The sequence below is a fragment of the Spea bombifrons genome, chromosome 7 (assembly GCF_027358695.1).
Source record: "Spea bombifrons isolate aSpeBom1 chromosome 7, aSpeBom1.2.pri, whole genome shotgun sequence".
NCBI classification, from domain to species: domain Eukaryota; kingdom Metazoa; phylum Chordata; class Amphibia; order Anura; family Pelobatidae; genus Spea; species Spea bombifrons.
This window is the reverse complement of record NC_071093.1, coordinates 17,965,707-17,981,692: the sequence shown is the minus strand read 5'-3', so window position 1 is coordinate 17,981,692 and position 15,986 is coordinate 17,965,707. Positions and strand designations below refer to the sequence as shown.

At 40.8% G+C, this 15,986-nt stretch overlaps 2 protein-coding genes across 3 annotated transcripts in view; one reads left to right on the top strand and one right to left on the bottom strand.

Moving 5' to 3' along the window:
- VPS8 (VPS8 subunit of CORVET complex) overlaps positions 1-8,763 on the bottom strand; it is a 76,385-nt gene extending 67,622 nt beyond the window's left edge. For both annotated transcript variants that reach the window (XM_053470974.1, XM_053470975.1), the window contains exon 1: positions 8,723-8,763. In XM_053470974.1, the coding sequence (XP_053326949.1) occupies position 8,723 (1 nt within the window). In that variant the 5' untranslated portion in view covers positions 8,724-8,763. The remainder of the gene's footprint in view (positions 1-8,722) is intronic.
- Positions 8,764-9,091: 328 nt separating this feature from the next.
- DBR1 (debranching RNA lariats 1) lies at positions 9,092-15,837 on the top strand. The gene is made up of 9 exons (XM_053470929.1): positions 9,092-9,183; positions 10,950-11,203; positions 12,534-12,658; positions 13,200-13,280; positions 13,377-13,462; positions 13,931-14,155; positions 14,375-14,452; positions 14,533-14,678; positions 14,873-15,837. Exons 2-9 carry the CDS (start codon positions 11,007-11,009, stop codon positions 15,528-15,530), a joined length of 1,596 nt encoding a protein of 531 aa, XP_053326904.1. The 5' UTR covers positions 9,092-9,183; positions 10,950-11,006; the 3' UTR covers positions 15,531-15,837.
- The last annotated feature ends 149 nt before the right edge of the window (positions 15,838-15,986 follow it).

The following is a 15,986-nucleotide window of genomic DNA, read 5'->3' as shown; positions in this document are numbered from 1 at the left end:
AATGAGCCCCTTTAACTTTAGAGAGTTAAGTAGGGAGATGATTATACATGCATACACACTACCTGCACCAGTTTTAGCACATCACAACTGATTTGTGCTCCATCGGGCATCAATTCATGTTTTTTGTATAAGATTGTGTGCATGTGACAATTTTTTTATCACGAATTAGGCCTGAATTAACGGTATCAAATTTTAGCATTGGTTTTTATTCCCATATCTTCCGTTCTCTGTGTGTCTGGAAATTCTTCATTAATATGGCGACCCTTGTATCTTTAATAATGGGTCCATGTTAGCAGAAGTGGTGTCCTACAGCTATGTCTGTCCTTTTTCTGTTCACATTATGTCTATATGAATTTGTCCACCGTTAAAGGATCTGGTTCATTTGAACTACAGGTAGACAGGAGCTTTCCCATGAAAAAGTTTGCTTATTGCTGCGCCGTGTTCCCATAGCTGTGCCCATAATCTGTACGTAAAAATCCTGTCAAAATTGTATATCTGAACTTCATTCGTTATGATGTCTTGTTGTAGGTACTTCCAGCATAATTCTAATCCATATTGGTGGGTGATGTTGGTATAGAGGGATTCAATGTCCATAATGGGTAGATTTGTATCGTCAGAGATGAGGCCGAAAGCCAATGGCTTATTTAAGCGGTTAGTGGTATCCTGAATATAACTTGGGTTTTTTGTTTTTTTATTAATTTTTTTTCAACAAGAGGTTTCAGGATGATTCTTACCCAGCCTGAGATGTTATCTGTGAGTGTGCCAATTACTGATATTATAAGCCTTCCAGAGTTACCATCAATGTGAATCTTGGGGAGCATATACAGTGGGGCAAAAAGTATTTAGTCAGCCACCAATTGTGCAAGTTCTCCCACCTGTAATTTTCACCATAGGTACACTTCAACTATGAGAGACAGAATGGGGGGAAAGAATAGAGGAAATCACATTGTAGGATTTCTAATGAATTCATTGGTAAATTCCTCGGTAAAATAAGTATTTGGTCACCTACAAACAAGCAAGATATCTGGCTCTCACAGACCTGTAACATCTTCTTTAAGAGTCTCCTCTGTCCTCTACTTGTTACCTGTATTAATGGCACCTGTTTGAACTTGTTATCAGTATAAGAGACACCTGTCCACAACCTCAAACAGTCACACTCCAAACCCCACTATGGCCAAGACCAAGGAGCTGTCGAAGGACACCAGAAACAAAATTGTAGACCTGCACCAGGCTGGGAAGACTGAATCTACAATAGGCAAGCAGCTTGGTGTGAAGAAATCAACTGTGGGAGTAATTATTCGAAAATGGAAGACATACAGGACCACTGATAATATCCCTTGATCTGGGGCTCCACGCAAGATCTCACCCTGTGGTGTCAAAATGATCACAAGAACGGTGAGAAAAAATCCCAGAACCACACGGGGGACCTAGTGAATATCCTGCAGAGAGCTGGGACCAAAGTAACAAAGGCTACCACCAGTAACACACTACGCTGCCAGGTACTCAAATCATGCAGTGCCAGACGTGTCCCCCTGCTTAAGCCAGTACATGTCCGGGCCCGTCTGAAGTTTGCTAGAGAGCATTTGGATGATCCAGAAGAGGATTGGGCGAATGTCATATGGTCAGATGAAACCAAGGTAGAACTTTTTGGTAGAAACTCAACTCGTCGTGTTTGGAGGACAAAGAATGCTGAGTTGCATCCAAAGAACACCATACCTACGGTGAAGCATGGGGATGGAAACATCATGCTTTGGGGCTGTTTTTCTGCAAAGGGACCAGGACGACTGATCCGTGTAAAGGAAAGAATGAATGGGGCCATGTCTCGTGAGATTTTGAGTGAAAACCTCCTTCCATCAGCAAGGGCATTGAAGATGAAACGTGACTGGGTCTTTCAGCATGACAATGATCCCAAACACATCGCCCGGGCAACGAAGGAGTGGCTTGGTAAGAAGCATTTCAAGGTCCTGGAGTGGCCTAGCCAGTCTCAACCCCATAGAAAACCTTTGGAGGGAGTTGAAAGTACGTGTTGCCCAGCCCCAAAACATCACTGCTCTAGAGGAGATCTGCATGGAGGAATGGTCCAAAATACCAGCAACAGTGTGTGAAAACCTTGTGAAGACTTACAGAAAAGTTTGACCTCTGTCATTGCCAACAAAGGGTATAGAAGAAAGTATTGATATGAACTTTTGTTATTGACCAAATACTTATTTTCCACCATAATTTGCAAATAAATTCTTTAAAAATCAGACAATGTGATTTATGGACTTTGTTGTCTCGTTCTGTCTCTCATGGTTGAAGTGTACCTATGGTGAAAATTACAGGCCTCTCTCATCTTTGTAAGTGGGAGAACTTGCACAATTGGTGGCTGACTAAATACTTTTTTGCCCCACTGTAGAAGGAGCTGTTTTTTGCTTTCTCTGGTATTAGCTCTTCTAAGTATAACGTGTTATCAGAGGGGAGTATTTATATGTTTGCGGTGAGCTCCAGTTTGTTGTAGTGTCTATTACTAGAAAGTTGTATGTGTGCTTCTCCTATGTAGTCACTTGTGCTCAAAATGACTACAGCTTCAAGACTTTCTAACCCAGTACACTAAACTAACAAATCCAGCACAATTAACATAGGTTTTCACCAACCTTTAGCACTTTTGCACTCTACACTGTCCTGCTCCCAGCAGTTCAGCTTCTATTCTGCCTTTTTTATGTCTGCTAGTTAAAGCCACAGCAGCTGCTAATTAGGCCAGCTGAAGGAGTACAGGCTATAGAGGATTCTGGGTCCCAAATACCTAAGTGAATGGCAAGTGGCCATTTCATCTTCAAAGCTGATGTGTTAGAAGCAGGAAAAACAGGCAAGTGTAAGGATCTGAGCGACTTTGACAAGGGCCAGATTGTGACTGCTAGACAGCTGTATCCCCAAAACTGCAGCTCTTATGGGGTGTTCCTGGTCTGCAGTGGTCAGAACATCAGATGTGGTCCAAGGAAGAAAAAGCGGTGAACCAGCAACAGGGTCATGGGCGGCCAAGGCTCATTGATGCATGTGGGGTGCAAAGTAGGGCTGCAACAACTAATCGATAAAATCGATAATAATCGATAATGAAATTCGTTGGCAACGAATTTCATTATCGATTAGTTGAATCGATTATTATCGATTATAAAATGAGGGTTTTTTCAGAGCAAACGCTCTGAAAAATCCCCCTCATTATATAATCCGTTTAGTCTGACTCACCGTCTCACAGCAGCAGCTCCTACTTACTCCCCCTCCCTGTAATCACTGTGACAACTGGCCCCGCCCCTTCCTTCTCCAGGCCAGAACCACATGGCTGTGACACTCATCTAACTGTAAGTATGTGTATATATATATATATAATGTGTATGTGTGTGTATATATATGTATGTAATATATATATATATATATGTATGTAATATATATATATATATATATATATATATATATATATATATATATATATATATATATTTGGGCTACTGAAAGTTAGGGGAGGTGGGGGTTAATTTAGGGGCAGTTATGGTTAGTGGGGTGTTTAGGGTTAATTTAGGGGCAGTTATGTTAATAGGGTGTTTAGGGTTAATTTAGGAGCAGCTGTGGTTAATGGGGTGTTTGGGGTTAATTTGAGGCAGTTGTGGTTAATGGTGTGTTTAGGGTTAATTTAGGGGATGCTGTGGTTGATGGGGTCTTTAGGGTTAATTTAGGGGATGCTGTGGTTAAGGGGGTGTTAAGGGTTAATTTAGGGGCAGTTATGGTTAATGGGGAGTTTAGGGTTAATTTAGGGGAATCTAAATCCTGGGGGCAGTGAAGTGACATATCTGGGGGTATAAGGCATATACAGTATATAAGGCATATGTGGGGAGGGCAGTGGCATGTCTGGGGAGGACGGAGTGGTGTATCAGGGTGTATAAGGCATATCTGGGGGTAGAGAAGTGGCATGTCTGGGAGGCAGGGTGGCATGTCTGGGGAGGATGGAGTGGGGTATCAGGAGATATAAGGCGTATCAGGCACAGTGGCAGATGTGGGAGGCAGCGTGGAGTGGCAGATGTGGGAGGCAGCGTGGAGTGGCAGATGTGGGGAGGGCAGGGTGGCATGTCTGGGGAGAATGGAGTGGTGTTTCAGGGGGTATAAGGCGTATCAGGCACAGTGGCATGTGGGGGGTAGAGTGGAGTGGCAGATGTGGGAGGCAGCGTGGCGTGGCAGATGTGGGAGGCAGCGTGGCGTGGCAGATGTGGGAGGCAGCGTGGAGTGGCAGATGTGGGAGGCAGCGTGAAGTGGCAGATGTGGGAGGCAGCGTGGTGTGGTATATGTGGTAGGCAGCGTGGCATATGTTGGGGGGGGCAGCATGGCATGTCTGGGAGGCAGCGTAGCAAGCCTGGGCTCAAATGTGCATATATTGGGGGGCTGGTTGGGAAATAAAGACAAGAAATGTATTATCAAAGTTTTTTTATTCTGCTGTTTGTATTTAACATCATTTGTTTAGTAAATTATTTTAAATAAATGAAAAATTTACATTCATTTTTTTTATCCGATTAATCGATTAATCGAAAAAATAATCGGCCAACTAATCGATTATTAAAATAATCGTTAGTTGCAGCCCTAGTGCAAAGGCTGGCCCATGTGGTCAAATCCAACAACCTAGCTACTGTAGCTCAAACTGCTGAAAAAAATGAATGCTGTTCTGATAGAGAGGTGTCAGAACACACAGCACATCGTATTCTGTTGTGTGAGGGGCTGCATAGGCGGAGACCAGTCAAGGTGCCCATGTTGACCCTTGTCCACTGCCTAAAGCGCCTACAATGGGCACATGAGTATAAGAGCTGGACCACGGAGCAATGGAAGAAGGTGGCCTGGTCTGGTGAATCATACGTGTGCATCCCTTACCTGGAGAACACATGGTACCAGGATGCATCCATGGAGGCCCCACCTCACAACTTACAGGACCTAAAGGATCCAGTGCAGTCCATGCCTTGATGGTTAGGGCTGTTCTGGCGGCAAAAGGGGGACCTATACAATATTATGTAGGTGGTCATAATGTTATGGCTGATCGGTGTATAATTTGTGTGGGTATACTCAGGGCCGGCCCTATAATGGGGCAGACCCTCTCTCTCTCTCTCCTCTGCGGCGAGTCTCCCTGTTCGGTCCCGGTGCCGGCTTGTAATGCAGAGCGCCGGAAGTGACGTCAATTTCCGGCGCTCAGCATTACAAGCCGGCACCGCGGCAGAGCAGGGAGACTCGTCGCAGGACTGTTTAAAGGTAAGTACCGGGGGGGGACGCCGGGGGGGCGTCGGCGAAGTTTAAAATGCCCCCCCTCGGTGGGGGGGGGCGGCGTTTTAAACTTCGCGCCGCCCACCCCCCCGGCGTCGGGGGGGGGCGTCGTTTTAAACTTCGCCCCAGGCGGCGTTAAGTCTTCGGCTGGCCCTGGGTATACTAATAGAGAGTGAAAAGAGGGAAGCTACAGTTGAAGAAAGATATAGTAAAAACATGAAAAATTGTGCTAGTTGTGAAGTGTAACATAAGAGTTAATCAGTCTAACACTGCTAAAAAAAAAAATTAAGTACAAAATCTTTGTTTATATATATATATAGAGATATATATATATATATATATATATATATATATATATATATATATATATATATATATACACACACACATACTTGAATACACTATATATACTTGAATGCACTATATTTCTAATTCTGAAACAAATTAATGATTTGTTCTAAATCCACTACAGACTCCAAGCAGGAAATATATATATATATATATATATATATATATATATATATATATATACACACACACAGTCATGTGTCATGTGATTACAACTTTGACAAGTGCCACTAACCAAATATTCTTGATAAATCGATCATCATCAAGTGTGACCACCTCTATAAGAGCCAAAGTTGAACCTGTTTGCTGGTCTGGAGCATTCAGGTGTGTGTTCAAAACAATGCCAAGGAGGAAAAGCAACAGCAATGATCTTAGAGAAGGAATTGTTGCTGCCCATCAACCTGGGAAGCGGTATAAAGGCAATTCCAAACAATATAATGTCTAGCATTCTACATTGATAAAGATTATTCAAAAGTGGAAAACATTCAAGACAATTGTCAGTTTTCCCAGGAGAGAATGTCCCAGCAAATTCACCCCATGGTCAGATCACGCAATGCTAAGAGAAATTGCAAAACCTCAGCTAGCATGTCAGATGTTAAAGTTCATGACAATACAAAAAGACTGAACAAGTATGGTTTGTTTGGAAGGGTTGCCAGAAGAAAAAAAAACACATGGCAACAAGGCTTAGGTTTGCAAAGTTGCATCTAAATAGACCTCAAGACTTCTGGAACAATGTCCTTTGGGCAGAAGAGACCAAAGTGGAGGTTTTTGGCCATAATGCACAGTGCCATGTTTGGTCATATACCAATCACATAATCGGTGTTGCTGACATGCCTCGATATCCGAAGAGCAACTACAAGTGCCATCAAGTAAATGATGTTGCCACCATTCACAAGATGACGTCTTCCCGCATGGAAGACCATAAAGTTTGATAAAGGCTGGTGGTAGAATTAGTGCATGGAAAGGGTTAAAATACCAGCATAAATGGGGTAAATTGCATTGGCCGGCTTCAAAGATACCCGAAATAGGATATGTGGGCAGAATTTTTAACATGTCAAAATTCCAATTTGAAAAATGCACACCACTCAAAAAAAGAGCCTTTTAGTCCCCGAACAACCTAACAAACCCATGCATGTGGGGTATCACTGCGTTTAGGAGATGCTGCTGAACACATATTGGGGTGTTGTTTGTAGGGCTGCAACAACTTATCGATAAAATCGATAATGAAAATCATTGCCAACTAATTTCATTATCGATTAGTTGAATCGATTTTTATCGATAGTAAAATGAGGGTTTTTTTCAGAGCAAACATTTCCTATAGCATCCACATGGCTCAGGAACTCATCTAACTGTGAGTATAAAATTAATATTTGGGCTGCTGAAAGTTAGGGAAGGTGGGGGTTAATTTAGGGGCAGTTATAGTTAATGGGGTGTTTAGGGTTAATTTAGGGGCAGTTATAGTTAATGGGGTGTTTAGGGTTAAGTTAGGGGCAGTTATAGTTAATGGGGTGTTTAGGGTTAAGTTAGGGGCAGTTGTGGTTGATGGGGTGTTTAGGGTTAATTTAGGGGCAGTTGTGGTTGATGGGGTCTTTATGGTTAATTTAGGGGCAGTTGTGGTTGATGGGGTCTTTAGGGCTAATTTAGGGGCAGTTGTGGTTGATGGGATCTTATCTTCAGGATTAATTTAATGCTGAGGACTGAGGGTTAATTTAATTAATTTAATAAGGTTAACTTAAGGTGCAGTTAGAGGTAAAGGGGGCAAACTAAGGGGAATCTAAATCCTGGGGGCAGTGAAGATTAACCCAGTACTTATTTATAAAAGTATTGTGTCAGTGTGATGTGAACGGATCTGTGCCTCTATGAGGGGACTATGAAATATCTGGGGGGTATAAGGCATGTCTGGGGAGGACAGAGTGACATATCTGGAGGTATAAAGGCATATAGGGTATATAAGGCATACGTGGGGAGGGCAGTGTGGCATGTCTGGGAGGCAGTGTGGCACATCAGGGGAGGACGGAGTGGTGTATCAGGGGGTATAAGGCATATCAGGGAGCACAGTGGCATACCTGGGGAAGAGTGGCATCAAAGATACCTGAAATAGCACATGGGGCAGAATGATCAGCTTTGGGGACAAAATGGTTTTGAAATAGCAAAACGCTACTGGTACTTATTGCCCCATAACATGCAGAAAAAAGCAAAAAAACATAAAAACATTGGGTATTTCTAAACTCAAGACAAATAGTAGAATCTATTTAGCAGGTTTTTCCCATTAGTTTTTGCAGATGAGTAAAATATTTTTCAAAAAAAAAGTGAGAAAGTTAAAAAAAAAAAAATCACTATATTTTATCATGTTTGTTCTAGTAAATTAGATGATATTATAAAAATAATAGTATCTAAAGAAAGCCCTGTTTGTCCTGAAAAAAACAAACAATATATGATGTGTGTGTGGGAGCACAAAATGAGAAAACTACAGCTAAACAGCAACACAGAAAAATGTTAAAAGAGCCATTGTCCCAAAACGTACTACGAGAAAGAAACAGTCTTTTCATTAAGGGGTTAATGTATACAGAATTTATTTAAAATAATGGCTTTATATTGCAAATATTACTATATACATAAGCATTGGAGGTGAATTGCACTGCACATTCACAAGAGTGTGCATACGTGCTAAGAAGTGACATTACGGGATATATAGACCAACACTGGTCCTATATGCAGATACAGAGTATTCAGCACAAGACATTCCATTAATTTGTACGCCTTTTCTCCCACCTTTAGAACTATATGCAAGAACCGATCTTTGTATGTATTGCCCATTCACTATTGCTGAATCAAAATAGATTTTGCTGCTCCCAAATATTGCATTGATGCTCCGCGTTTACTATATAGAAAACGAAATACCATCGACGTTTACATCAGGGTAAGCTAATGCCCTCCACTGCCACCCTTCCAGAATAATTCTATTCTGCCCGCATTTCTTGTCTGTACCCTGGGGGACCTTATCAACACTGTCATTGAGTGCTAAAACGTCCAATAAATGTAGCATTTCTCCACCATCTACATATACCCTATGCCACAAATATCATCATGTTATGGCACTTACTGTCCCACTGTCAAAGATGTAAACGCAGGAAATAAGCGGCGGACCACCAGTAACTACGCATGCGCAGAAGCTGTACGTAGGTACTCAGAACTCTGCGTTCCAAATCGCAACATACAACCCTATTTCCGCTGTTACGCCACTGACCACTACTGAAAGGATAATGCCTTATTTATTCCAACAAAGTGTAGAACGTATGACGGATACGTTAACGTGTACCAGTATATGCGTCTATGTGATAAACTACTTATATGTAAACATCAAGCGCAAGCTGCAACCAAGGCAGGGGCCACTAATGGTGCGCGTTTTGTGTGTGACCTCAGGACGTAGCCTAGACAACTTCCTGTTTGAATAACGACTGCGTCAAATACGCTCGACTAATACGGAAGTGCGTGTGTATCCGCCTGTTGGAGATAATTTTGGAATTGTAACGTACATTTTCTTTATGGTCCCTGGATCTATAGGTAAGTGCGTATATTTTTGGTATTTTTCCCTCACGCACTCTGAAGTTTGGTAAAATGTTTATAGCTGACAGGGTAAGTGAAAGCTGTAACTATAGCTGTACAAAACGTGTTGGGGAGCTGGCGATGACTAGAGAAACAGCTCTCATGGTGTCGAATAGTTTGGTGTTTACATAACGGAACTTGGATCTAAAACATATTGGCTTTTATCTGACGTTTCTTTTGAAGGTTCGCTTCCTTTTATGCTTTTTTTTTTGTTATTGTCAAATACATTGTAAGCCAATTACCCGAACTGATAAATCTCTGAGTAAGGCTGTGTTTTTTTTCCCCTCAGGAAGTTATGTAAACACTTGTGTCATTAGTGCTGTGCAATAACATTAAGTGAAGAAGTATTGTTTTTCTTATTGTGTTATATTCTCCACCAAACTATTAGCAGGACAAGAGTTATAGCATCTATTGTGATGCTGAATGGCAGCATGCCTGAGATCATAGTTTCAGCAGGTTAGAGAAGCACTTCTGGCCTGTTTAGTCTATTTTAGTGCATAGTTCTGGTATTCTTTATTTATTAGACAACCTGACCAATGTTTCTTTTAATGCCTTTCCTGGCTGCTTCCACTGAAAGCAGAGACTGTTCCACAATATGCTTCTTGTACACACTGAGTAATACTAACTCACATTCTAGCGCATGACAGCTACGTTTTGAAATCATACAAACATAAAACTTGCATTTTTCAATTTCCTCATTGTATTAGCCTTAACCACTTCTGATGGGACAACGTTCCATCTACCTATCCTCCACCTCTGTAAAGTAAAACTTTCTTACGTTACATCTAAACCTCAAATCTTTAGCCCATAACATCTTGTGCTAACATTTTTTTTTTGTCCTTTGAAATAAACTTCCCTCCTGTACTTTGTTAAAGCCATTTATGTGTTTACATACATTCTACTTCTCTTCCTTCCTCCAAGCTGTGCGTAATGAGTACTTTTAGTCTTTCCTGATAACTTGTATCCTGTAAACATTCATCATTTTGGTAGCCCCTTTCTGAACTCACTCCAAAATGTCTATACACAATACTCTACAGATCTCTGGTAAGAGCTCACCAAAGTGACAGGTCCACCTTCTTTTTTCTAGCCTCTAGCTATACAAACCAGCACCTTGCTTGCATTTTGAAGGACTTTATTGCATTGTCTGCTTACCTTTAAGTCATCAGAAATAATTATTCCAAAAGTTCCTCTCTTCTGTTGTCACTGACTCTCGACCATTCTCCTAATTTAATTAAATCACATGCCGTTTGGCTTGCTCCAACAATAATTTCTATCCTGTTGCAGACCAAATCATTTGGGTCATAGACAGTGTTCCCTCTAAGCTGTGCGCTTGTGCGCGCGCACATAGCATTTTTAGAGAGCGCACCCGTCCAAAAATTGTGCGCACAACAGTTTTTCCCAATAAAAAAATATATATATTTTTTTGATGCTTTATGTGGTGCGGATATTGTGCGCACGTAATTTTGGCTGTGGAAAAATTTTTGCACAAGAGAAATTTTCTGCGCACGCCACCTAAGAAAAATTAGATGGAACATTGGTCATAGAGCTCATAGGACTGGAAAGAAGTTTGGTCCTGGGAATAAAGAATAGGATTTTGTCAGCAGATATTCTCAGCTTTAAAAGTTGGTTAATGCCCCTGCTTCCTTCCAGGAAACCCGGAGACGTAACTCTGCTGGTGAATTTTATGGTTTGTCCTGTGTTTAAACCTTGTTCTTCTTCTACAGATGGAAGTATAAGGATATGTAATTTAATTTCCACCGTAAATTACCAAAAGTACCACAATGAAGATTGCAGTTGAAGGGTGTTGCCATGGTGAGCTAGATAAGATCTATGAAACAATTAAGTATCTAGAGAAGAAGGAGAACACAAAAGTAGATCTGTTGCTTTGTTGCGGAGACTTCCAAGCAGTAAGAAATGAGGGGGACATGAAATGCATGGCAGTGCCTCCGAAGTACCGCCAGATGCAGACCTTTTACAAGTAAGAGAACATTGCATACAGTATTTTAGTGTTTGTTATATTCCATATAAGGTGAAAGGAAGGATTTTCTAATAATGCACATAGCAAGCTGCATGTGCTTGGATACATATCTTAGAGGGAAAGGCTGGGGATAATTAGTGCTAAGTAGGGCTGCAACAACTAATCCATAAAATCGATGATAATCGATAATGAAAATCGTTGCTAACGAATTTCATTATCGATTAGTTGAATCGATTTTTATCGATTATAAAATGAGGGATTTTTCAGAACAAACGCTCTGAAAAATACCTCTGATTATATAATCCGTTTCAGTGACTCATGGCAGCAGTTCCTACTTACCAGTCCCTCCCTGTAATCACTGTGACAACTGGCCCCGCCCCTTCCTTCTCCTAGAACCACGTTTGTGACACTCGTCTAACTAAGTATAAAATTAATATTTGGGTTGCCGAAAGTTAGGGGAGGTGGGGGTTAATTTATGGGCAGTTTAGGGTTAATTTAGGGGCAGCTGTGGTTAATGGGGTGTTTAGGGTTAATTTGGGGCAGTTGTGGTTGATGGGGTATGTAGGGGTAGTTATGGTTAATGGGGTGTTTAGGGTTAATTTAATGAGGACTGAGGGTTCATTTAATTAATTTAATAAAGTTAACTTAAGGTGCAGTTAGAGGTAAAGGGGGGCAAACTAAGGGGAATCTAAATCCTGGGGGCAGTGAAGATTAACCCAGTACTTATTTATAAAAGTATGGTATCCGTGTGATGCGAACGGGTCTGTGAGAGGACTATGAGATATCTGGGGGGTATAAGGCATCTGGGGAGGACGGAGCGACGTATCTGGGGGTATAAGGCATATAGGGTATATAAGGCATATGTGGGGAGGGCAGTGTGGCATGTTTGGGGAGGACGGAGTGGTGTATCAGGGTGTATAAGGCATATCAGGGGCCACAGTGGCATATGTTGGGGTAGAGTGGCATGTCTGGGAGGCAGCGTGGCAACCTCAAATGCATAAATTGGGGGGGGCTGGTTGAGACATAAAGACAAGAAATGCATTCTATCAAAGGTTTTTTTTTTTTGTTATTCTGCTGTTTGTATTCAACCTCATTTGTTTATTAAATTGTTTAAAATAAATGAAAAATTTACATTTTTTTATCGATTAATCGATAAAAATAATCGGCCAACTAATCGATTTATGAAAATAATCGTTAGTTGCAGCCCTAGTGCTAAGTTTTTTTTGTTTTGTTTTTTTTTTAAGTTACCCAAATGATCATGAAATATGGTAGGCAGACATGAACAAATTATTATGTTTTTATAATGTACTTTTTCATCTTGAACTCTCAGGTACTATTCTGGTGAGAAAAAGGCCCCAGTACTCACCATATTTATTGGAGGGAATCATGAGGCTTCAAACTATCTTCAAGAGCTTCCATATGGGGGCTGGGTGGCACCTAATATATACTACTTGGGTGAGGACATACATGTTTCATGTGCTTGTTTAGTATAGGGGCATTTACACACACACACACACACACACACACACTATATATGTTTTTAGTATCAACCCACATTTGGATATATGGGAGTAGTGTTTCAATGGTACTTACACCAGAAGCAGCATCCCTTTTGAGCACCTTTGTTTGTGGGTTTTGAAGGCCACAGGACAGTGCTCATTTTACAAATTATTATTTTTATTGTGACTTTCTTATTATTATAGAAAATGTATGCACGGCAGGCCTGGACTGGCTGTCTAGCACATCAGGTAAATTCCAGGTGGGCTTGTGGCCGACAACACTACACACTGATTTACCGCGGCATGTGGTTGGATATGCCTGACCAAATACTATGCGGGCATAAAAACGAAGCGTGCAGTCGCACATATCCAGCCACACGTATGTCATCTGGCAGCCACTGGCCTTAAAGTGCTAGAACCACCTAGACATCAGTAGTTGTTGAGCATGATCATAAAAAGGCATGTTTATTTGATTTACTTAGTGTATCTTGTTTTAGGTTATGCTGGAATTGTAAAATACCGTGGGGTAAGAATTGGAGGAATCTCTGGAATATTTAAATCCCATGATTACAGAAAAGGTAAATCTATTATTTTTTAAACCCCTGCAAATGTGCTGCACTATGATACTTTTTCAGGCTAGGTTGTATTTAGAGTTTCCTGTATTCTGTTTCCAGGCCATTTTGAACACCCTCCTTACAGTAAGGAAACAATCAGAAGTGCCTACCATGTGAGGAACATAGAAGTCTTTAAGCTTAAACAGGTAGGTTTTTGCACTAGAGATAAATATGTATTTGTGGCCAGTCAAACCAATCGCTTTTCAGTTTTGGACAGATATTGGGATGTGTTTAAATGTTAGTGTGCTAGCTAAATAGATGTGTATCTGACAAATTGGTCTCAGACGGCCTGCTACACAACATGATTGAATACCTTTGGCTGAATGTGTACAAATTCCCACAGACACACTCCAAACATTTTCTGGAAAGCCTTCCTGTAAAAGGATACCAATAGGGACAGTATTAATCCCCCTGGTTTTGTAAATGGGGTATCCCAACAGTTCATGCAACTGTAGTGTCTCCCGAGGCTAAGGCAAGTGAATACTTTGGGATACTCCTTCCAATTTGTTTATTCTAAAACAGAATTCTTCCTACATCCAGTATACTGTTGCCTGTGTCCAGTGTTTGTGTGTCCAGCTTTCGGAATATAATTTGTACTCATCTTCTACTAACAGTTAAGAGAACCCATTGACGTATTTATGTCACATGACTGGCCTCGTAGTATTTACTACTATGGGAACAAGAAACAGCTACTCAAGAAGAAAGACTTCTTCCAAAAAGAAGTAGAGGAGAACACTTTGGGGAGTCCAGCAGCCTTTGAACTTCTTTGTCACCTTCAACCATCGTACTGGTTCTCTGCCCATCTACATGTCAAATTTGCTGCCTTTATGCAGCACCAGGTAAACAGTTATGCTATCAATGTCTAGTTATGTTAGAATACTGTGGGCGGTGTGGTGATGGGGGTGAAACATAAATTAAAGGGAAAAAAATTGAAGCGTTTTTTAACTGCAGGTCTTTTTGAACAAAGAAGGGAGCTATAAACCGTAGTAAAAAGCCTCACCCATTCTTTTTTTTTTCTGTGTGGTTGTGTAGACATGTACATATTTTCTCTTTTATAGCAAACCACAGGACAGCTACCCAAAGCAACCAAATTCTTAGCTCTTGATAAATGCCTTCCACATCGGGAGTTTTTGCAGGTGAGTAAATATTTTTCTACTTTGTATGTTGATAGGGCATTTACTGTAACTGATGTGATTTTTCGTCTTCTTCTTAATAGATAGTAGATGTAGAACATGACCCCAGTAAGCCTGAGTGTCTGGAATATGATCTTGAATGGTTGGCGGTTCTAAAGAGCACCAAGGATCTTCTTAATGTCACTTCTAAAACATGGAACATGCCTGAGAACAATGGTCTCCATCCCAAGTAAGTCATATGTATTCTGGAGTTGTTCTGCTCTTGATGTTAGATGTTGAAAAATAGATGCATGCTTGTGTGGTGGAAATTCAGATACTTCAGCTGCAGAATATCAAAGGAGAAAAAAACATTCTGGATAATCTCAAAATCCACAATACTGTTCACTGCAATTTAAAGTGTTCATTTATGTTATGTTATCCTAGGTGGGATTTTAGCGCCACTGCAGAAATCAGGAAGGAGGTTCTCGATGACCTTGGCCAAGATCTTTGTATCCCTTGCAATTTCAGTATGACCACACCTTGTTATGATCCAAACAATCCACAGCACAAGAGGGTGGCTTCCCATATGATAAACCCACAGACCACTGAGTTCTGTGCTCACCTGGGGCTTATTGACATTAATGCAAGAATCCGGCAGGAGGATGAAAGTGGAGACTTTGAGGCACCAGAAGAGAATGATGTTGACAGCACTGGTTCAATAGAAGATCCCAGCGAATACAGCACAGACACTTCTATTTTATCTTCTTCCATTAACCCAGATGAGATAACTTTGGACTATGATGAGGAAGAGGAGGATGCATCAGCACCGTCAATGGAACCTTCTCCAGAACATTCCTCTGATCTCTCGGTCAATTTTTCCCAGATTCGGGTGTTACCTGATTCAATGGCTGTTTCTTCAGATGATGCAATGGATTCCACAAATGATGAGTTAGACCGATCTGAAAGCAGCCAGACTGAGGGGGAAGGTAAATGCCCAGATAAATCATTAAAGCGGTTAAGTGATGAATGTGGCCGTAGTGCTATGAAGATTAAAAGGCGAAACCAGGCCATCTACCGTGCTAATGATGAGGAAGATAAGTAGGCAGACTGAAAATGTTTTTCATTTCTTAATCATTTACACAGCAGTCCCCTAACAATGTGGGTCTTCACATCTTTGTATATTATCTTTAACTTGTTTTACAGTTTTGGGGTTTTGTTTTTTTATGAAGCATTTTTTTGATGGTAATTTGCATGCAGTGCAAAACTGTCATCCCAATTTTATTTTATTAACAGTGTTTCTGTCCTGTAGATTGACAGCTTTATGTTCAGTGAAATGCCTTTTAATTGTATTTTAATCTTATGTTTCTTAATGCTGTGCTTTCTGTGGACAATAACGAAAAAATATAAAATAGGGCTGTTTTACAAATAGTTTTGTTTTCTGTTGAAGGACTAAAATGTGTGTGAATTGCACCTTTATATTAAGCTTGAATTAGTGTTAAAAGTATAGCAAAAATACACTATCAAGTTGGTAGGCTTGGTTACTGTGACACATATTTAC

What these genes read in the sequence shown, in the direction of transcription:
- DBR1 (XM_053470929.1), top strand. Translation starts at nt 11,007, where the DNA reads ATGAAGATTGCAGTTGAAGGGTGTTGCCATGGTGAGCTAGATAAGATC. An exon ending in ATCCCATGATTACAGAAAAG is followed by an intron (nt 13,281 to 13,376) that starts GTAAATCTATTA and finishes TTCTGTTTCCAG; the next exon opens with GCCATTTTGAACACCCTCCT. An exon ending in CACATCGGGAGTTTTTGCAG is followed by an intron (nt 14,453 to 14,532) that starts GTGAGTAAATAT and finishes TCTTCTTAATAG; the next exon opens with ATAGTAGATGTAGAACATGA.